At 33.2% G+C, this 24,449-nt stretch overlaps 1 protein-coding gene across 8 annotated transcripts in view; it reads right to left on the bottom strand.

Annotated features, from left to right (window-relative positions):
* The window catches only part of LOC145318655 (Na(+)/citrate cotransporter-like), a 66,792-nt gene that overhangs the window by 35,634 nt on the left and 6,709 nt on the right, over positions 1-24,449 (bottom strand). For 2 of the 8 annotated variants that reach the window (XM_080160069.1, XM_080160075.1), the window contains 11 exons: positions 19,041-19,144; positions 15,462-15,560; positions 9,540-9,695; positions 8,550-8,687; positions 6,733-6,863; positions 5,986-6,041; positions 5,316-5,426; positions 4,440-4,507; positions 3,959-4,029; positions 1,260-1,356; positions 334-381 (listed from right to left, as the gene is read on the bottom strand). In XM_080160069.1, the coding sequence (XP_080016195.1) occupies positions 334-381; positions 1,260-1,356; positions 3,959-4,029; positions 4,440-4,507; positions 5,316-5,426; positions 5,986-6,041; positions 6,733-6,863; positions 8,550-8,687; positions 9,540-9,695; positions 15,462-15,560; positions 19,041-19,144 (1,079 nt within the window). The remainder of the gene's footprint in view (positions 1-333; positions 382-1,259; positions 1,357-3,958; positions 4,030-4,439; positions 4,508-5,315; positions 5,427-5,985; positions 6,042-6,732; positions 6,864-8,549; positions 8,688-9,539; positions 9,696-15,461; positions 15,561-19,040; positions 19,145-24,449) is intronic. The other 6 variants (XM_080160070.1, XM_080160071.1, XM_080160072.1 and 3 more) reach the window with 6 other exon arrangements.

Raw genomic sequence — 24,449 nt, 5'->3', positions numbered from 1 at the left:
AAAAGTCTTCACTTAATTGAAAAACGACGTAAGAAGGAATTGCTATTTATCGCATCGTATTATATACAGCTTTCCGCGGATATTAGAATAAAAATTTTAAAAAAAGGTTAAAACCAGTTTTGATTAGCAAAACTGGTATTAATTTTATAATTCAAATATTCGTGGAAAATTGTCTGTATTACGATGCTATACATGATTTTTCAGTATGGCCGAAAACCGGTACTCTAATCCAACGGATATTAATCGGTTTCGAAGCCATACTGGAAAGTGGATAGATATAGAATGAGAAGGATAGATTTAGTTTGGGTACCTGACAATTATAAGTTTGGGTACCTGACAATTATAGGGGATGTGACTCCAGGGGCCAACAGTATTGTAATGCTGATAAATATATACACAGGTAAATATACAGGAAGACAGGAGGAGACATTAGGCTGGTATTTACACTAGTACCCAAAGTTTTATAATAACGCTTTCTTATTCATTGGCTTAGAAACTTGGGTAACTTTTCTTGATTTTTATTAGTTGATTTACTAAGTTGAGTGTCCAAATGTTTCAACCACTAAATGTAATCTACAGAAGGGGTAATTTTGTGTATCATAAAGGTGTCAATGATGATGATTACTGTTACAATTATGTCTCGTAGGTAGCTATTTATAAAGTGTTGAATAAAGCAAATTAAATTGATGGTGGATGAATAATATGGAAAATGATGTGGATAGATTTGAACCGCAAAGGCTGGGCAGCTGTCATAAAGCCGAAAATCTACTGCAATTTTGTTCTATCCTAATGGGTGTTTAGTTGCCATTTGTAACAAGCTTATTTAAAAGAAATAACACAGATATTTCAATAGGGATTGGTTGGCGAGTTTTAAGACGGTGATTTTCTTCATAGTGCCTTTTAAGCACTGACCTCCATCCCCCCATTGCTAATCCACCCCCCCCCCCTCCCTACCTCTACTCTTATTTTCAATCTTTAAAAAACTATCGGATATGCCCCTAGCATCTAGGGTCGCTGAAAATGAAAAGTGGGACTAAAAAAATTGCCTCATCCCAAGACTGAAATCTGTAAATAAAATAGTTTAAAATAATTAAAATAGCGTGCTTAATATTTAGAACCCAATCGGTACAATAATTATTGAGCTCTTAAGCTTCAGACAAAACAAAACCTTACTACTATATACAATAAGGGGGGGGGGAGTTCTGTGCTCGAAAATTCACTTTAAGGTAAACTACTACCAAGCCCCGGTGTGTGTATACCTGATGGTTATAAGGATTATGGTTCCAGGGACCCACAGTATTGTAGTGTTGGTAGCTTCGAGGATTTATTGTCAGCTGGTTAATTGATGTAAATGTCCTAAATAAAAACAATAATTTGTTTAATTCTACAAAAAGCTTCCCTGAAAATTTAATCGTTCATTTCGATTTACTTATATTTATACATTAATTTCTAATGATTTATATTCAAAATACAAAAAAATGTTGTGAAAGGTTTCGTGATGTTTTACATTTATTTTTTACTTTTATTTTTTACTTTATCACAAATCAACTATGGCTATGTATAGCAAAAAGGTGAAAACCAAGACTCAAATCTGAAAATAAAATAGCCTAGAACCATCTCACAGGACCTATGCGAAGCTTACTAAAAATAGAGAAACCCAATCAGTCCAGTAGTTATTGAAGATCTTAAACTTCAGACATAAAAAACTTACTACTTTATGTAATAGGATTAAATAAAAAAGTAACAACCCTTTTCTCAGAAAGATATTTCGCCATAGAGTCGCCTTCGAGCTCGTACAATATATGAACCGATTCCTATGCTACCTCGAATCCCATTAGCCATAAATTAACACCTGATTTTTTAGCGATAAACTTTGGAAAATCGGCCTTTCAAGCAAAAAATAGCATGCGAGTTCGCCATCGATATCGTAGCAGATTATGGGGCGAGTTCGCACAATAGTAGCATAAATTAAAAGAGAGTGAGAGAGAGAGAGAGAGAGAGAGAGAGAGAGAGAGAGAGAGAGAGAGAAAGAGAGAGAGGATAAAAAAAAGAAGTGAAAAAAAAAGAGCTGAGATGCTTTTATACTTTAGAAAGAACCGAATAGAGAGCAGCATTACTTTATGCTACTCTGCTACGATGGTGAACTCGCATGCTAACTTTTCTTGAAAGGCCGATTTTCCAACGTTTATCGCCAACGATATCGAACAACTAGCATGCTACCTTTTTTTAAAAAGTTTCGCTGGGTTAATATCCAATATTATTTTGAAGTAAAATTCTGTTTCAATCTGTTACAAAATATCTAAAATTCAAAATGTCTAACATGTATTGAATGTGCTTATATTTTGTGACTTTTTTATGAGGAAACTAAGCGTATAAATCCTCTTAGGAATCTTTAAAATCCAGTAAATGGTATAATCATATCATTATAGCTATGCACTGTTAACTGACAATTAAGAGTCATTATTAAGAAATGTTTTATATATGTATTGAACAATACTTTATAAAGACACATTTTTTCATATGGCCTCTCCCTCCCTGCAAAAAAATGCATAATACAAAAAAATCTATTTTTATGACTTGTGAATTTTTCAATAAAAGATATTGCAAAATAATTTTCAATATTTCTGTCTCTCATTCACATTTTTATTTCTGCTTCTAAAACTTTCAATAAAACCTGAATATTATTTCATAGATTCATTTTCCATATCATGTTAAAGAAAAAAGGTTGTTCTATACAAAATCTAGCGGCTACGCCCCCTAGAGGCCTCTAGTGGCACTTTAAATGTTTGTTTTTTTATTTCAAATATATAACTTGAACAATAATTTCTATGTTGCGTTCTTTTTTTTTTTTATTTTTTGTGATTTCTCTTGGGAGGGTGGTGGTACAATCCCCCAAAATAGTTATAAACCTTCCCAGAACCTATGAGAAGCTACCCTGTTAAGGAGACTCAAATCGGTTTAATTGTTAGCGAGATCCTTCGATACAAACACATACAGGGCTTTTCCAGGGGGTTGCGAGAATTGTACCCGAAACTTTTTACAGGTATGTGGGATATGATTACACCTCCTTCAACCAAAATCTAGGAGGTTGTATTTCAGACATCAGAGTAAACCAATTAAGTCGCTATAAAAGAACAGAAAGCAATTTGTTAACATAAAATCTTATGCAGATGCCAACCGTATCAAAAATAATCATAAATTGTTTTTCCAGGGAAAAAGGAATGTGATTCTGACAAGCAATTCTAAATGAAAATTTCCCCACAACTCCCTTCCCCTTTTTACCCACCTCTCTTCAGTTATACGAAAAAAAAACAAGTTATACTCCAACTTTACTCCAACAAAATATTAAATTTCGCGGCAATTTCAATTGGAATTAATTGGCTAAATAGCAGCCCCTGTGTATTTCTAAAACTTTTTTATCTCTAACTTTTTTGTTTTTCTCCTGATTTCTTAAACTAGAGGTTTCAAGACAAATGTAACTATTGGATTTAATGTCAATAGTTTCAAATTTGAAAATAAAACACTAAGATTGATTTATACAATTTTCTTTTAGAATGGAACAGCTTATACAGTGCCTATAAAACATGACATCATACAATACAACTAACTAATGATAGGCCAGTATAATATATATTTTTTAATTGGCCAATGGTAAATTGTATACTGGCCTTTCATTGGTCATTTGTATTATATGACGTCATTTTTATAGGCACTATAAGCTGCTTCAGTGATCATTGTTCAAGGTGTCTCCGAACGCTCAATGTCATATTCGGGGCAGGACTCTAGGCCACACCTCAACATACTAAAGACGTCAATAATGACGTGTCTACATAGCTAATATGTTTGGAGGGTTTCAATAAACAGGCACAACTATTACTTATGAACAGTTAGGACTTCCAAACAAGGTTCGTGTAATCAAAGAGTTGGTGGTCTTGAGTCACTAGAAAATTGTTGGTACCTTTGGTTCATGGGCAGATCAAACTCATCATAGTCAAACATGTCTTCTTCCTCACTTGCGTGCGGAGAGTCCTAGATAGATAAGATACAATCATAGATAAATAAATATTGTTCATCATAGTCAAACATGTCTTCTTCCTCACTTGCGTGGGGAGAGTCCTGGATAGATAAGATACAATCATAAATAAATAAATATTGTTCATCATAGTCAAACATGTCTTCTTCCCCACTTGCATGCGGAGAGTCCTGGATAGATAAGATACAATCATAGTCAAAAAAATAGTCTAAAACCATCCTAAGACTTAAGTTAAAACGAAAATTTTACAAATCCTATAATGGAGGACCCAATCGATTCAGTGGATAGGGAGATTTTTACGGACAAAAGCATTTTGAGTTATATCTCTTGTTCATCGACAGATGTAAGATTAGACATTCAGTCAGGAATAATTGTATAGAGTAGCGGCGCTATTATAAAACTAAACCTTATCGTTGGTGGCGGGTTTTCCATTCTCAACTTCTTGCATCCTTACTGCCTTCTCCCCTTTCTCGTCTAAAATAAAGAAATAGGTATTTTTCGCATCGTTTAATAAACAGCTTTCCGCGGATATAAAATGTACAATAATAAGATTAAAACCAGTATCGTGAGCCCCGAGGCTTGTTGACTTAACAACTTTGGGGACTTTTATTGAATTGAGTGTTTAAACGTTTCAACCACCAATTATAATCTACAGAAGGAGTAATTTTGTGTATCATCAATGCGGATGTACAGTACATCAATTTATAGGCGTTGTCTTATCCCTTTAAATCCCTTAGTAACAATTTACAGACAGAGTGAGGGAAGCATGACAAAAAAGAATGAGTGTTACGAAAGAAAAAAAATATTTACAAACATAAAAACATTAAAAATGTGAAAATAAAAGGGTAGGAGAGGGGTAGTTTTTTCCTACGCCTAATTGTGCACAAAACTGCGGTGCAACTACCCAATATAACCTAACCTAACCTGACCTAAAATAATAGACAAAAAAACTTCCCTTCTTTTAAATTTATTTCAAGCATGGAAGGGGGGGGGGATTTGACTCTGTGCTCGACAAGGGGTATTTTGAGGGAAATTGCAAAATGAAGCTGCAACTTGTGTATAGCTGAATGTAGAATAAGAAAACGAAAAGCAACAAGCTATTTAATTTGCCTATATAAAAAATGACGTCATACAATACAAATGACCAATGATAGGCCAATAAACAGAATAAAGTACCAATAGAAAACCAGTATTCATTTTAATTGATCAATGGTAGGCCAGTATGACGTCATTTTCAACAGGCACTATAAAAAGCTTCGAAAAGCAATAATATGTACATTACCAGTTTTACCTCCTTCCGGGGACTTGTGACCGCCAGCTGACCCGTTCACTGCTTCCTGGGACTTCTCTTTGATTGGGGGAATACTATCCACAGATTGGGAGTGCTCTTCACCTAAATAGAAAGAAAATGAACCATAAGTAGTAAGCTTTTCATAGTGTTTAATAAAAAAAGCAGCATACTGGCTTGTTGTCCTTGGTCAATTAAAATGTATACTGGCCTGCCATTGCATTGTTAATGTAGTCTGTGTATCGGCCTACCATTAGTCATTTGTATTGGATGACGTAATTTTTTAATGGGCACTATATAGAGCTTCCCTAAGTAGTCCATCCAAGATTTAAGTGATCATCTAGAGAATCCAGGGAATCATCCGATTATAATGGGATACGATACTCTATCACACACGGATATAAGGTTAAGTAACATCCAACAGACTTTGATTGCACGACCATTGTCTGAGAAATCCTAACTAATCATGGTAACGAGTTGCGCCTGTTTATGATCCAAGGCATTCCCCATACCCTAACTATTTGTGTCGCGCTACTGACATTGCAGCAGTAAGAACCATTTTTTACGTCTTTACTTATGACACAGTGTCGGGCCGAGATTCGAACCTATCACCTCCCCGATGACGAGCGAATGTGTTGAGGATAGCAGGTTAATATTATTCTACCTCTGGTGGAACCATTGCCGACAGGTGACATGCTTTCTCCAACTGCCAGTGGGGGCCTACAAAATTGTATCAATAAGTATTTTGACCCAGGGACTGTTTATTACACTTGTTTCCTAAGTGTCATAATAACGTTTTCTTATTCGTTAGCTTAACAACTTCGGGGACTTAAAGGAATTTTAATTGGTTGGTTCATTAAGTTGAGTGTCCAAACTTTTTAACCTTTAATCATAATCTACAGAAGGGTAATTTGGTGTAATATAATTTGATATTTGCATCATTGTCTTATCCCTTTAGATCCCTGATTTGACCATTTAAGAACTTTTTTGGCATCAGAATGTGGTACTGAATGGTTTAAAAAAGAAATTGTTTGTTATATTTATTCAAACATTAACTAATTATATTTAATTTTTTACATGGGACTGTTATTTTATAATAGCGAATTAGTTACAGCTAAAGTAGTTTTTTCTATCTCATAAATTAATACACCTTTTATGTAAAATTAAATACTAACTTCTACGCCCCTACGGGGGAGAGGGAGGGGGAGGAGTCCATCCCCCTATTTTTAATTTAATTTTTTTAAGTAAAATTATATTTCGGGAGGGGGTCATATTTTTTTTTAGGGTCGTTTGTTGGTACGCTCCCCGAGATTATAGTTATTAACCTTCCAGAAGCTACATTGTAAAGGAGAACCATATTGGTTCCTTGGTTGGCAGACAGACATCCCGTTACTTTTCTGAAAGTATTTACTTGTAATTATCCAGCTTAGCTCCCTGTGAGATGCTCGACATTTGTCTCCTGACCCTAGCACCAGGGACTACAGGTCCAGCACCAGGGACTACAGGTCCAGCAGGCACGTCCTGACAGAAGGATATTTCACTCTTAAAATATATAAGTATAATTTCATTGTCAAAAAGGATACTTTTCCCCATAAGTTGCACAGCTAAACTTGTATTATTTGGACAAACATACAGACAGACATATGGACAGACATACACATGGACAGAGAGACACAGGGACAGACAGACATATGGACAGACATACATACCGATAGACTTAGAGACATACAGACATACATATGGACACACATAAAATCAGACACAATTAGCAGACAGACAAACAGACAGACATATGGACAGACAGACATGTCGACAGACAGACATATGGACAGACATACATACAGACAGATATATATGGACTGACATACAGACAGACATATGGACAGACATACAGACAGTTATATGGACTGACAAACAGACAGGCAACTAGATAGACATTCAATAACAACAAAAATAGACAGACAAACAACCAGAAATACAGAAACGTACAGATAAACATAAAAACAGACATACCGACAGACCTAGGGATAAAAATACAAACAAACAGACAGACACACAGACAGTTAAGGAGACAATCAGCAATCAACTTAAAAAGGATTATTTATTTTTATCCCAAAAAATCACGAAACCTTATGCATTACAAAAAAAATTCTATGATGTTTATTTCTACATCTTTAAAAACACTTGTTATGTTAGAAGTTTACAAATTCCTATTCGAAAATATTTGTTTTTTAATAACAAGGATGACAACATCCATAAAAGCGAAGCACTGAAACGGTAGGACAAACGGACATTAACACTTGTATAGTATCTGAACTGAAAAATCGGAACATAAATGTATAAATGTCGAATCAAAATTGTAGGTATATTTGCTCGTATATACAAATGATTTTAAATAAAACCTAATTGCCTGAACTGAATAGTCAGAATATAAAAGTATAAGAATCAAAGCAAAATTGTAAGTAAATTTGTTGAAAAACTGCTTAAAAACAGGATAATGTTTATGGACATACTTACATTTTTGGACTTGATTATAGAGTTGCTTCGCTTATAATATTATTCTTTGTTGTCCCAGGAATCAATATACCAAAAATCAGATCAAACGGATAATTAAAACACTTAAAAATTTGAAGTTAAAAAAGTAGAAAAATCAACATGTTTAAAATGGACGTACAGACATTCTGGTAATGGTTATAGAGTTGCTATGCTTTCTAAATCGTACCCAACTACTACAGAAATCATCATGCAAAGTTTGAAATTGATAGGACAATTCTAACATGCCTAAATTAACGAATAAAAGCTATCTATCTCGGACGGACGTACGGACGGACCGACCCTAATTATAGAAAAGCTTCGCTTTTAAAAAGCAACATCTATTCTTTAATTTAAGTGATATTACTTCTTGAAACCTTAAATGTTTTTTTTTATTCTATAAAGAAATTAATTTTTTGTTCAAGGAAAAATTATTAGTTGCTTTCCGCGGATATTAAAGTGAAAAATATAAGATTAAAAGATAAGCCTGGGCTTTCGGCCTCTAGGGGCTAACAAAACTGGTATCAATCTTATGATTTTTATTTCAATAATCGTGAAAAATTCTCTATAACAAGATGCTGTACATCATTTTTCAGTATGACTGAGAACCGGTTCTAAGCCAGCGGATATTAGCCGGTTTCGAAGTCATACTGGAAATAGGTTACCAAATATTAAATCTCGGTGTTACCATGTTACCTTGGCGTTGATGGCTTCGGCCACCGCGTCGACAATGGGCAACATCATGGCCGTGGTGGCCGTGTTAGAGATCCACATGGACAGGAACATGGTGGTCAACATGAAGCCCAACATCAACCTCGCCTGGCTTACACCAACCTAATAATATTAGAGTAAAACACTGACCTTGTACCCAATCTCAAATGGGTCTTTGAAAATCAACCAATGGTAACGGTATTAACAAAGCCAAGTAAAAGAAGAAAAAAATTGTTAGCAGACGAAAAAGGTCATTGAAAAAGGGAGAGAGGTACTTATCTGTAAATACAACTAATATCTATACTATAGATATGTTCTAATAATAATCCTAATTAAAATCTTATAAATAACATAAAGTATTAATGTTCTGTCTAAAGCTAATGATCTCTAACTTTGCTAGTCCGAATTGGTTGAACTTTTCTGGTAAGCCTTGTGTTGGTTTTGAGCCATTTTCTTACCATCCCCGCCTATCCCTAGTTAATAGGGGCAAAGCAACTAGCATCTGTAAACAGTAGACAGGGGAGATAATCATTACTCATAATATTACACAAATTTTTTATGCATGTCGTCTTACTTAATGAAGTGCATGATTAAATGGACCAAACGGCCAATAGAATACCGACAAGTTGATTCCCTGAACATTTTCTGGGTTCCTTATATTTCAATAAGTTGCGCCTGTTTTTGGACCAAGCATACTATAGCAATTGGACATAGTTTCATCGTCTTTAACAAGATTTGATGCGAGACTCGAACCCACACCCCCGGCAGCTGCACTAAGCTGCATGCATACCAGGAGAGATCTTTATAGTGCCTATAAAAAGGGGATGCATCTAAAAACTATTGGCCGAAGTCTCCCTAATGACGTCATATTAGAGTAATGGATTATTCTAATATGACGTAATTCGGAATACTTCGGGAAAACTTTTAAGATCTATCCCCTTTTTTAGGCACTACATATAAAGAGCTTTGGCTTACCATCATGATAATCCTGAGCGCCACCCTGTTATGAAGTCCACTGTGCTCTACAGCTATGGCCATGATCAGACCTCCCAGGAACATGTAGTTGGTCGCGTTCAGGTAGTTGATGGCAACCTCCTTCGTGGACATCAACCCCAGCAGCGGTAGGGCAACCTAAATAGGACAAAATTTAATGTATATATTTCATAGTTAATGTCTGAGGTCAAGTGCAGTACACGGTAAAATGTTCTTAGCAATGATTATCTCCAAAAATCTATGAACAGTTATCTCGCACTGCACAAGACTTATTTTACTCGTTTTTCTTCAGTGAACATTTCCCTGTGCATCATTTGATCTTGGCTATTACAGATTATTCATAGACCTTCTTATGCCGCTTAAAACGGTGTGCCGGCACTAAATGTAAGTTCAGCCGTTTGGCAGCTGGTAGTCTTTAACATTCATAGATTTTTTGAGAAAATCGTTACCAGGAACATGTTACCGTGAACTGCAATAGATCTAGTGTCCGTCGGTATGACACTATGCCCTTCAAGTTGGCAATCTGACAGCTAATATAAAAATTTCTGCTAATAAAAAGGGCTTCTTTTACTAAAGTGCTTGGAAACTTAGTCAAATTCATGAAGTTTTTTAATGTACCTATATGAAATGACGTCATACTGGCCTGCCATTGGTCAATTAAAATGTATATTGGCCTGCCGTTGCAAATTAAGTCTGCATATTGGACTATCATTGGTCATTTTTTTATAGGCACTATAAAGAGGTTCCATATTCATCGACCTATAAAATTACCCATTTTTGAAAAGATTTCTAACTTTATGACAGAAAGATAAATTTTAGTTGTGCTAGCTACCCTAAAAAATCAAATATTAAATACGACTTTAAATATTACAAAATGAGAGAAAAAAATTGATATTTATATTATTTAATTGGATCCAACTAGAAATTTCTTAAAATATAGCCATTATGATATTATTTGGTAGCTATAGTAATAGAAATTATTAGAAAGGGGACCATTTTATGGAAAAGGATTATAGAACTTGTATAAAATACATAGTACATTGTTTCAGGGAGGGAGGGGACATTTTGATGTTTATTAAACTAGTCCCCAAAATTGTATCAATAACTTTTTTAATCGTTGAATTAACAACTTTGGGGACTTTATCGAATTTTGATTGGTTGGTGCATTAAGTTTAGTGTCCAAACGTTTAAACCTTGAATTGCAATCTACTTATACAAGTGGGATAACTAACAATCTTAGAATTTTGGAAATCAAACTTAGACCCGCTCATCATATAATAAGCCCTCTTATCAAATGCTTTAGTAAAGTCTAAAAACACAAATCTACGATTAATTAATGCTATTTTTAAAAGCGAAGCTTTTCTATAATTAGGGTCGGTCCGTCCGTCCGTCCGTCCGTACGTCCGTCCGTCCGTCCGTCCGTCCGAGATAGATAGCTTTTATTCGTTAATTTAGGCATGTTAGAATTGTCCTATCGATTTCAAACTTTGCATGATGATTCCTGTAGTAGTTGGGTACGATTTAGAAAGCGTAGCAACTCTATAATCAGTACCAGAATGTCCGTACGTCCATTTTAAACATGTTGATTTTTCTACTTTTTTAACAACAAATTTTCAAGTGTTTTAATTATCCGTTTGATCTGATTTTTGGTATATTGATTCCTGGGACAACAAAGAACAATATTATAAGCGAAGCAACTCTATAATCAAGTCCAAAAATGTAAGTATGTCCATAAACATTATCCTGTTTTTAAGCAGTTTTTCAACAAATTTACCTACAATTTTGATTCGACATTTATACATTTATGTTCCGATTTTTCAGTTCAGATACTATACAAGTGTTAATGTCTGTTTGTCCTACCGTTTCAGTGCTTCGCTTTTATGGATGTTGTCATCCTTGTTAATAGTTAGATTATGGGTGATGCCTTGGTCAAAAACAAGCGCAACTCATTACCATGCACAGTTAGAACTCCTAAACAACGGTCTTGCATTAAAAGAGTTGGTTGTCTGATGGGTGTTACTTAACCTAAAACCGCGAGTGTTTTGAGAGAAAAAGGTAGATATGGCTCCCCTTAGTTATCCTTAATTGTTGGACCTGACGATAAAGTGTCATGGAAACTTGGAAAGCAGTCTCAGCCGTTTGAGGTAATACAGTTACTATGAATGCTATGATACCTATGGTCAATTATGGATGCTGTACGTATTGGTGCAAAAAATGGGGACAATTTTTAAATTGATTTGACGGGGCTGTTTATTTACGTCACAAGTGAGGGGAAAGAAAAGGGAAGGAGGAAAGAAACCCCCTAGAAAAGAGATGGGGGTATGACGTCACACGCCAAAACAATTTGAAATTTGTCCCCATTTTTTGCACCAATACGTACAGCATCTCAATTATGTTCTTGTTATTTGCGTATATTATAATTCTAGACAATTGACCAAATTCTATGAAATTAGATTAATAATAACAATATCTGTAAAATGATATCTTTTTAACGAAATAAGTTTAGGAATTCTAGTATTATCGTTAATGTTGAATATTTGGTTAAAGCCAGTTTTTTTTGTATCTTTAAGTGATCTCAAAAGTATTATATCCTATTTGATATAAAATACATTAATCTTATTGTAATGTATTTAAAGCTTTTATCAAATTTAGATTATTCTAGTTTCATCTTTATTGTAGGATGTTTTTAGTAGGGGATATAAGCGTCTCGTTCAATTTAAACTTTTTATTAACACTATTTTTATCATTATGCTAAAGCAAAAAGTAAATAAGGGATAAACCTTTTCTCATATTCATTTGAATCCGGTGGATAGGAACCGGTTCTCATCCATACGAAAAAACTATGTCTAGCATCGTATTATATCCAGTTTTCTACGAATATAGAAATGTACAATCATAAGATTAAAACCAGTTTTTTTAGCCCGTGCCTTTTGATTATTTTGTTATTTTATTGAGTGTCCAAACGATTCACCCACTAATTATAATCTAAAGAAGAGGTAAATTTGTGTATCATCACTGGGGATGTATATCATTTATCGGTATTTTTTTTGGGGGGGGGGATAAAAAAATATGACCCACTCTCACCCTCCAACTATTTAATAAATTGAAGATTTAGATAAGGGTTCATGCTCAATACATTTGTAAAATATGCTCTGGCACGACATAATATCAATTGGATACAAACTTTCTTCACTTGTTATTTCTTCTTCTTACAAAGAATGTACTTTTCCAGTATGGCTTCGAAACCGATTAATATCCGTTTGATTAGAACAGGTTCTAAGCCATACTGAAAAATCATGTATCGTTTCGTATTCTTGATAATTTTCCACAAAAATAAACATAAAAATCATAAGATAAAAACCAGTTTTGTTAGACCGTACCTTAGGCGTCTCGGGACTAACAAAACTGGTTTTATTTTATACCTTTTCTTTTTGATATCCGTGGAAAGCGGTCTATAATACGATACATGCTTTTTCAGTATGGCTTAAAACAGATTCTAATCCAGCGGATATTAATCGGTTTCCAAGCCTTTCTGGAAAAGTACATTCTTTGTAAGAAGAAGAACTAACGAGTCAAGAAAGTTTATGAAAAATAATCACAAACTCTCCTATGCAACTTCTTACATAGTTATAAAACTTTAAGAAACTATTGTTTTGAATATGATTACTGGGCGTTATCCTCTTAGAATTTTTTTTTTAATTTTGAAAATTTGAGTACCCACCCCCCCCCCCCCCCCCCCCGACAACGACGAACAACTATTTTAGGTTAGGTTAGGTTTTAGGCTAGGGAGCTGAGCGCTGCGGCTAGGCAGGCAAGGGGGCCGAGTGCTGCGGCTAGGCAGGCTAGGGAGCCGAGCGCTGCGGCCAGAGTTCATAGTTTGCTGTCGGGGGGGGGGGGGGGGGGGGGGAAGGAGTACTCAAATTTTCAAAATTGAAAAAAAAAATTCTAAGAGGACAATACCGATTACTGATTAGGTACGCTTGTCTAGGGAAACTTAATTATTTCTTATGAGAACCAGAGATCTAAAGGTATAAGACAATGGCCGATAAATTGATGTACATCCTCAATGATGATCGCAAAATTACCCATTCTACAGATTACAATTAGTGGTACAAACGTTTAGACACTCAACTTATTGAATCAACCTATCATAATTCAGCAACAGTCCCCAAAGATATTAGGCCAACGAATAAAAAAACGTTATTATAAAACTTTGAGGACTAATGTAATAAAAAGCCCATTGTCCCCTCCCCCCTGTATTGGACAGACTAAAAAAGCATATAGATCTATCATTTTCGTATTCCCAGACAATTGTACATTAAACCTTTTAAAGTGTAACTAGTTTTCCCAAGATATAATACTTTTGAGACAACATGCAATCTTTATTTTGTTCTACTTATTAAGTTATTATTCTAATAAAGAAAATGAGCATATTATTATTTACTTAAACGGTTTTTTTATATTGTTTTGTTTATATTTCGTAATACTACAATTTTTTGGCTTTGAATAAAATATCCCAGAGAGGCATTCTCTAAATCTGTATTCTTATTTACTAAGTATATTTGCGATAACTTTTATTTAATAGATTCTTCCAATTTTTAACATTTACAAAACAGCCTGCTTTATTGCTTCAAGATCCATGTCAGATCTATATAGAAAATAATTGTCTATATATGAGCTCAAGTTTTCCAAGGAATAAATGTTTAAAACTCATAGTGCTCCAATAATCCATAATAAACTCCCATTGACCAGAACGATATGACCCATATGATACTAGCGATACGTGCGTAATGTGGTCAGATATTGAACTAAAATTTAACAGTTACCTAAACATTTTAACCCTTTCAGGACGATAATTTGAAATAAAAAATATCAGGATCCTAAAATATATTTTAAAGAAAGGGGAAATACTTTAATACTTTAAACAGGGATAGGACAATGGAAGAAAAAGATTAATATTCAATCTAGCTAATAGCGAAGCGGAATAAATTTAGAACGCCACCTCTAGTAACAATAATAAGCTAGGGATAAAAAAAAGAAGGAAACCTTTAAAACTATGAAAAACTTAATTTACTAAACAGAAAAGATTTTGGTGCCCAGACTATTTGTATTTCAGAATGAGTTTCCTCTGTCCTATTGGTAATGAAAAAAAACTTTGGTAAATTCCCAGGGGAAAAATATAGACAATTGCACTGATTTTTTCTACTCATCTCTATAAAAGTAATTATATACTTTCAACCAGCAAATCATTTATAATCAATTATTAATATTTCGCAAAATGTTTACTGAACAAGGAAGTCAAATTGCTTCAAGTTTTAGACTTATATTACCAAATTCATGTAGTCTATTTGTTTCAAATTATATTTTTAAATTATATTACATGACTTTGCAAGGGATAAAGAACCAGAAAAAAAATTTTGTAATAATCTCACAACCTCACATAAATACCTACGACAGGTATCATAGATGTTATGGGCGAGGGAAAGGGATAAAGAACCTGTAAAAATGATGTAATAATCACGCAACTTTACAGAAATAATCATGCAACCTCACATAAATACTTACGACAGGTATAATAGATGTTATGGGCGAGGGAAAGGGATAAAGCACCAGTAAAATTGATGTAATAATCACGCAACCTTACATAAATAATCTCACAACCTCACATAAATACCTACGACAGATATCATAGATGTTATGGGCGATGGAAAGGAATAAAGAACCTGTAAAAATAATGTAATAATCACGCAACTTTACAGAAATAATCACGCAACCTCATATAAATACTTACGACAGGTATCATATAGTTATGGGCAAGGGAAAGGGATAAATCACCAGTAAAATTGATGTAATAATCACACAACCTTACAGAAATAATCACACAACCTTACAAAAAATACTTACCACAGGTATCATAGATGTTATGGGCAAGGGGAGAGCTTCAGTCATCCAGTAAGACGCCATCAGCAGGATAACATACGCACACTTCATAGCTTCAATTGTCTAAATTGAAAATAAATAATAGGTCAAACAAAAACTAAAGCTTTTATACTAGAATTATTATCATCTTAAGAATGTAGCCTTACATTAAAAATTATGCGTTAGATTCTAAGAGAAATGACAATAAAAAAAACAGGTCGTTTAGGTTTCATGACTGAGTGCTAAAAAACTGTGAGCAAAGGCCATTCTTAATAAAAAGCCATAGCCGATATAATTCAATATTTGCTTAATTTTCTTAAATAATCAAATAAATCAATTATTTTCATTTAAAATAATGTTTTTTTTTAAAATTAATCCATGCATTTAGGAGCCATTATTGCACAAATATAATTATTAATGAGTAATAAGTTACACATACATAAGTATATGATCAAATGAATCATTCAAATATATACATTATATGTAAATGCACAAAGAGAGGGAACAAAGTGATCCATCACCTTCGCTTAAATACTACTTTCACAACAAACTACAGTGTGTTTTTTTTTATGAGAACTTTTTTGAAAGCAATTTTACCCCACTTATAGTTATCAGAATTTAATGATTAATGGCTTATTTTCTTCGTTTTTGATAACCATTTATAGAACATCAAAAAAATGTTCCAGTTTTTATTAATGAAGTGCAGAAAAATCAAAAATTCAAAACCTAGGTGTCAACATCTAAAAATGGTTTTAGCGCATTTTTCTCATGCTCGAATCTTGTACCCTTTGCAAGAATGGCTTCAAAACGCTTCAAAGTTGATATACAGAGTTAACAATTGATACAGATACTTTTGGGGGCATTTACTAGAACATATCAAAGTTTGAAGGCCATATCTCAACCAAGGAGGTAGTACTGGCCCCCCAAAGTCGACTACTGAAAATCCGATTTTTTTCTTGCAAAGGGTAGAAGATTTGAGCTTAAGAAAAATGCGCTAAAACCATTTTTAGATGTTGACACCCATGTTTTGAATTTTTTATTTTACTGTACTTTTTAAATAAAAACTGAAATTTTTTTTGATGTTCTATAAATGGTTATAAAAAACGAAGAAAATAAGCCGTTAATCATCAAATTCTGATAACTATAAGTGGGGTAAAAAAAAGTTCTCATAAAAAAAAACACACTGTATTATAATACCCAAAATTAAAATAGCGAAAAAAAAGATTTCTTTAGTAATAGCTAAAATATCAAATCACAACCACATAACAAGCTTATTTATTAAAGTTTTAGTTTTGCTAATTTGTTAATTTAATTTTTTTATACTGGTGTTTGTGGAATCAATTTCTATTTTAAGTTTGGCTATTATGATTATATTTGTCATCATTAAGATGTCTTAAGAGGTTAAATACTGTGCCCCTGTGCCGACTTTTTATTTGGTCTTTGAATTTCAGCCAATAGTTAATTTTAAAACAGAAAAGTCGCTACAAAAGAGCATAAAGCAGTTTCCTAGTAGACGAAAAAGACAGGGACCAGGTAATTGTATGGTTGTGGGACAAAGTGACTTAAAAATAAGCCATGTGACGTCATAAAAATGAGGAATATGAGAGGAGAAGTGGGAAAGAAAACCCCTTAAAAGAGATGGATATTCCTTTATTTTTATTGCGTCACATGGCTGATTTTTGAGTCACTTTGTCCCACTACGTTGTATGGGTTATACATCTATAATTATTACATTTATTATTAAAGGATTGTATGCGGAAATAATAGTTCACCAATATTGAAACAATATCGTACTTTGTGACAGAGTCTATTAATAATCCTTAAAAGTAAATTAAGGTAAATTATAGTAAACAAACAGCTAGAATTATCTAGAAATATCCAAATTTGGTTAAAACTATAGAATTGTAAAAGTAATTTTGAAGCTAAACAAATAGTAGAATATTCATCAATGATTATGGAATCAATTAATGTATTAAGTATAGATGTATAACTCAGCCAACTATCTGGCCCCGGTCTTAGGGATCTTTTTCGTCTGCTAGCAAATTTCTTTATGCTCTTTTGTAGCCACTTACATGTTTTAATATCTATAATGCTAGTGGCTGATATTCAAAGACCCAATTAAAGTCGGCAAAGGGTCCACAAGGTTAGGACATTGTACATATATTTTACCTCTCCCCCTCTATTGGTTTACTCTATATATTATGGAAAAATAAACGTTAAATGGCAGAAAGGCTTTAATAGTTATTTCTCGTATCGTATTATAAACGGCTTTCCGCGGATATAGAATGTACAATTATAAGATTAAAACTAGTTTTTTTAGCCCCGAGGTGCCGGAGGCACCGGCTAAAAAAACTGGTTTTAATCTTATGATTGTACATTTCTATATTCATAGAAAACTGGATATTAGGGTTGGGCCGGATACTTTTTTGGCCGGATACCGGATACCGGATATCCGGCTGATTTCAAATGCCGGATATCCGGTAACCGGTCGGATATCCGGCCAATGCCGGATATCCGGCAAATATCCGGTTATCCGGCCAAATTACCGGATATCCGGCCGGATAACCGGCCAAATTACCAGATATTAAAGTAGTAAAAAAAAATTTCTTCAGAAATCTTATATAAATTTACATAAAGTTAAACTTATTCAAAAAAAATATTCTTCTAGCTTCAATTATAAGAAAATTATAGCCATTTAAGATTTTAAAAAGCAGAGATTTTTGGTGTAAAGTATAAAAAGTTATAGAGCCGGATATCCGGCCGGATAGTTTCAATATCCGGTATCCGGCCGGATATTGAAAATGGCCGGATATCCGGCCACACCGGATATCCGGCCCAACCCTACTGGATATAATACGATGCTAGACATAGTTTTTTCGTATTCATGAGAACCGGTTCCTGTCCACTGGATTCGAATGAATACAAGAAAATAAAATAAAAAAATATAACAGCTCATTTGCTCAGGTCACTTGGACTGAACTGAATGAGAATACAACCCAAACTCATATAGAATTTGTTAAGAATTTTGTAGGCTTTGATGGAAGAAAGTAGATTCATTTTAACACTATTGCCCTCTTAATAGTATTAAATTTTGTCCTAGTTTACGCCAAGTAGCATGAGCAACGAAGCTTCTTATAGTGCCTATTAAAAAATGACGTCTTACTTTCCTACCATTGGTCAATTAGAATGTAAACTGACCTGTCTTTGGTAATTTAGCCTGTGTATTGGCCTATAATTGATCATTTATATTGTATGGCGTCATTTTTTATAGGCACAATATAGAGATTCAAGAGCAACATTATTTAACATCTTAATATATGACGTTGTTTGGACTGAAACTCCAACAAATTTCTTTAAAATTACTTTAGGCTAAACTAGCGGATGCGCTTCTCGCATATACGATCCCTGTATTCGAAGGAGTTAGGAAAGTAGGAAAATAGCTATAAACCATCCAGTGACCTATTAAAAGCTTATATGAAAGGAAGGACTAAATCGGTTCAGTAGATGTCGAAATCTTAAGACAAAAAAACTTACTACTTTATAAAATATGATTGTCTGACTTACCAATGGTTCTTCGGCCACGAGGATGATTGGAGAGAGAATAAAAGGTGCCAGAATGACCAGCCAGGTACGCCAGTAGACTGCCAGGTATTCGCCAAGCCGGAATCCTAAACATTGATAAATCTATAAAATAGATGTATAATCCAGACAACTACCTGGGTCCATGTTGGGGACCTTTTTCGTCTGCTAGCAAATTGCTTGCTACTCTTTTGTAGCGACTTGACTATGATAATATTCCCGACGCTGTTGGCTGATATTCAAAGACCCAATTGAAAGTCGGGGGAGGTTCCAAGGAGTGTGGACATACAGTTATTTAAACCCCAACCTTCTTTTTCTATCGAGTATAAAATAAATGTCATGTTTGAGTAAAATGACAGAAAGGTGAAACTTTGATACCAGACAGTATTAAAATATAAACCAGCAATTTTAATCTTTAGTTTGAAATAAATTTTCGCAGACATCTTACCCAAAACTACTTGATTATAGAAGTACATCTCTTATGATAAAGGCTTAAGAACCATATTTCAAAAATCATTTTAAAAAATTTGTCAAAAAAATGATGTTTATGATTATAGAACTACTGCGCTATCTGAAATCATCATGCAAAGTTTGAATTAAATAGGACAATTTTAACACGCCTCAATTTACTCAGATCAGAGCTATTTGTCCTGAACGTATAGAAAGACCGACCCTAAGTGTCGACAGCTTTCGATTCAAACGAATCCTTAATTTAATATTTTTTGCTGAAGTTTAGAAACAGTGAAAGCAAGATATACTTAAGAGTCCAAATTGATATATCAAATACGATATCTGTCAAATTAGATGTTAATTAGATGTTACAGCTCATATTTTTACATTAAACAGGGGAATAGTTATTTCTCGCATCGTATTATAAACGGCTTTCCGCGGATATAGAATGTACAATTATAAGATTAAAACTGGTTTTTTCGTATGGATGAGAACCGGTTCCTGTCCATCGGATTCGAATGAATACGAGAAAAAAAAGTTACAGTTTGTTAAAAAATTTGCTATTTAAACATTGATGTTTAAAAACCCAAAATATTTTATCAAAATATATTTACTAAAAGTTATTAAAGTAATATTTGCTTATTTCTTTAGTTTAGTAAATAAATGAACAAAATAGTAGGGTATTAAAGTATTTAAGTCAGCAAAAATCAGACCTGTGCTTCTTTATAATACACCTGTACAGCGTATAGAGTTACACAGTGTACATTATTTTAAAATAGAAGCCTCTAGGGGCACTCAAGGGAATGGTAAGTATAACCTCAACTTTTACTTCTTGTTTTTAGAAGACATTTTTTTGTAAATTTTTCTTTGGAGGCTTACAGTACTCACCCAAAAAAAGTATAAACCTTCCCTGGACTTAAACGAAGCTTCACTGTAAAGGAGTACCAATTCAGTTCAGCAGTCACCAAATGTTAAGCTACAGTCAGACAGACATAAAGACACACGGACATACAGACATCCTGTCACTTTGTTATGAGGCTAAAAGATGTAGGGTGCCTGTTTGTTTGAATAATCTCTGATTGGTCTCTTATGATCTTTCAAACGGTTTAGTCAAATAATATCTAAACCTCATATTATCAATATCAAGCATGATAAATTCAACTTTATACTTTGTTTACAACTAAAATTTTGTGAAAATACTCTAAAATTAGAGTAGAATTTGTAATGGGATAGCCGTCACCAACAGGGCTCGGCAGTTACGCCTCAGCCGCGGATAACCCTCAACTTTAAACTATAAAAGATGGATTGTTTGTGTAGGAACAGGCTTAGACATCCAGCTAAATTTTATGGTTGATGATTTTAATATGACGATTTTACTATTACTAAGGCTTACACGCGGCTGACGCACGGCTGCAGAGCCCTGGCCACCAATTAATCTAAATTACATATTTGAGAAAAATGCATATCTATTTTCTTTTGGGGTAAAAATAGAAAGAAATAAAACTAAATATATTAAATGCATAAAAGTTGTTTAAATATTACAACTATTATTCTTGAAAGCAAATTAATTGTATATCACAATTTTGAATGATCAGACAGACAAACGGTCGAACATACAGAGTTGTTTGTCAGAGGAAGCTTTTCTTTAAAATATAGAAAATGGGAATCATCACAAAAAATTGCCGCCTATCTTTGATAGAGAATTTTTTTTTTCTCATGAAATAGACTTTGAAAAAAAACAGATGAACTAATTGATAGACAAATATACAAACTGGCCAATATTCGTTATATTTATGAAAAATGTGGTGTTAATATGAAGAAAGAAAAAACATTGCATTTACGCAAATATCTGCATAAGGAAAACTTTACCCCCTATATTTCTATGTGTTTATATAAAACAGCTTCAAACAACAAGCTTAAAGCTAGCTAAATTTTACCTTTTAGGAAACAATATTTTTAATTTAAAAACAACATAATTTGTCGTGCAATAAAATCAAAAAAACACTGCTTGTAATATGTATAGCAACAAATTTGATAGCTGTCTATAGTGCACTAGCAAAATGGGGATAGATTTAACTGATTTTGGCTTACCTCTTCTATTGACGTCAGGAAATACCCTATACATCTAGAGGGTTCTTTCCTCTTCAATTTCTCTTTCTCTCTACTATGACGTCAATAGAATAGGTAGGCCAAAAGCTGTGACACCTATCCCCATTTTCCTAGGGCACTAAACGCATAAAGTTCAGACACTCAACTTTGGCAAGGTGACCGATTATTCTCGTATCGATGTCACTTTCGCCCTTTTGGTGTCCTTTAGAGTTTTCTCTTTGTTATGCCAAAAGCTTTATATAGACACCTTAACATTGGTCTACCGTAGCTTCCCTGGTGACCCGGCAAAGTCAAAAGTTCGGCCACCTTGAAAACATGACACTGTAGACATACTTAAATTGACATATAAACATATTTACTTTAGATAATTACTCTTAAGATTTTTTTAGTTATACTGCACATTGGGACTAAAATCTTTTTCTTTATGGTTATACATCTCATATTTTTCCAACAAAATTTAGCTTGAAGGAAGGAGCACTAGTAGAACCTTGTACATTTTTGTAGATTTGCAGTTGTCATATCAGTTTACTCTTTTAGAAGTAATACAATAAGTACATTTTTTATTGAATGTACAAGATATAAACAAGGATGGCAACATGCATGAGTAGCGAGTCTCTTATATATATAAGCATGAAGAACAGTCAAGCAGATGGAAGAAAAAGGTGAGTATATTAGACAGACAGGCGGACATAATGAGTTGTAGAGCAGATGCTTAGCGGTTATTAGAACACCTGAAAAAAAACTTATTTGGCACCCGAGAAAATCACGTTGAATAGTCAGAAGATAAGAATTTATTTCACAATTATATAAATAATTCGACAAATCGCCTTTAATATTCCAGTAAAACTAAAGTTCTGCTATTATGTCGTCAATTTAGGAATTTAAATATTAGGTCATTATTAGAATGGCGTTATATTGTATATTAAATTTATTGTAGTAATTCTCAATGACTAATACAATATCAAAACAATCTTTATAGTTTGAAATTTATAAAATTAATTTCTTAATTAATATTTGAAATGGCGATTTTCATTAGAATAGACATCAAGTTATTCATGTAACATCTCTTTAAATATAAATCTCTCTAATGACAAATATTTCCAGTAAAAAGATACAATTTAGACAATATCAGAACAAAAGAGATTTTTGTTGAATATTAAATTTGATTTCTTCTTGTTGATTTTTGAGAGAAAAAGTTGCATGTTAAGCACATTTCATTAAAAATTTATTTGTGCTGCAATTGCAGGTGTGTATCAAAAACCATCAAAAACCCCAGAAAATCATGTTACAACAACTGCAAAAACTGCTTATTTCCCCTGTTTATTATCTCATATGCGCCCCCATCATCTAGGGGAATCGGGGCCAGAGAAAAAGACTAAAACCATTCCAAGACTTAAATTTTAAGATAAATTAGCTGAAAACTATCTAGTGACTTTTGTCAGGCTTCCCTATATTGGAGAACTCAACCAGTTCACTAGTTATCAAAATTTTAAGCTCAAGAGAAAAAAAAACTTACTAATTTATGTAATTAGATAGACATACAGTATGTATCTATTTTCTAAACGAATTCAAATATGAAATACTAACTACTCGTGTAATATGCGGAAATGAATGCACATCCCATTTGTAAGATGTAAACGTAGCTCAGGTTTTATTTGCAGGGATCTAAAGGGATAAGACAATGACTGATAAATTGATGTACATCCCCAATAATGATTAACAAAATCACCCCTACTATAGATTAAAATAAGTGGTTGAAACGTTGACACTCAACTCTATGTTCTTAAGGGAAGGGAACGGACAATGGCGCTAAAACTAACCTACAACCCTTTTTACCTAGGATACAACAAATTGCATTGAATATGAGTTAAACTGTTTTTAACCTATTTTTAAAACGTATATAAAAAATATACTATGACACCAGTAGAATGAGACTGCAGAGCCTAAATTTGAATTAAGTCCCCAATAAACTTTTTTGGGGGAATTTAAATATTAATTTTTACTGTTGCCGTGATCATTTTGACCGAAGCAAAAGGTTTTTTTTTATTTGGGTAAAATTCGTAGCTTTTAGAGTGTTTTGCTTCATAAATATTGTATTCTGGTATAGAGTAAAATTAGGCCTTATGATTTTACTATAAAAATTCACTAAAAAGTTAATTCTTTATAATATATCAACGAATTAACATTAACATGTTTGTGTTCTCTCACTTATTTTAAAAACATAAAAAATGGCTGTAAAGGGTTAAATGACAACAAATGTTTATGCAATACAACAAATTTATTTTTGTCACATATACAAATGTGTTATAAAATAAGATTATTCAAACTTATCTTTTAAAATAATTTTAAAAAGTATGTATCTTTTATGTGTATGGTTTTCATTCTTTTCATTTTAATTAAATAAAAAATATTTACTACATTGGAAATAAGTCACTTTGTGAAAACACTCTTTTTTTGAATTGTAAAGAATTATATAAAACAAGACTTCTTATTGGTTAGATTTCAGAATTATTTGTTTTATTGTAAATGTTAGATTTTTCAATAAAATCAATTGTTTTGGGGAAAAAAATTATTTCCAATGAACAGAGTAATGTTTTTTTATTGTATCAATATAAAGTGAATTATATAAAAATGTTCTGTAAGCCACAATATTACCAGAAGTAAAAAAAGAGCTTTTGCTTCGGTCAAAATGATTACAGCAACACTAAAAATTAATTTTTAAATCCCCCAAAAAAAGTTTATTGGGGACTTAATTCAAATTTGTGCTCTGCAGTCTGATTCTATAGGTGTCCTAGTATATTTTTGACCCCCCATTCAAAAATAGGTTAAAAACAG

This window comes from Acartia tonsa, chromosome 5 (genome assembly GCF_053477335.1).
Source record: "Acartia tonsa isolate MP-2025a chromosome 5, ASM5347733v1, whole genome shotgun sequence".
NCBI classification, from domain to species: domain Eukaryota; kingdom Metazoa; phylum Arthropoda; class Copepoda; order Calanoida; family Acartiidae; genus Acartia; species Acartia tonsa.
This window is presented reverse-complemented; position numbering and strand designations above follow the sequence as displayed.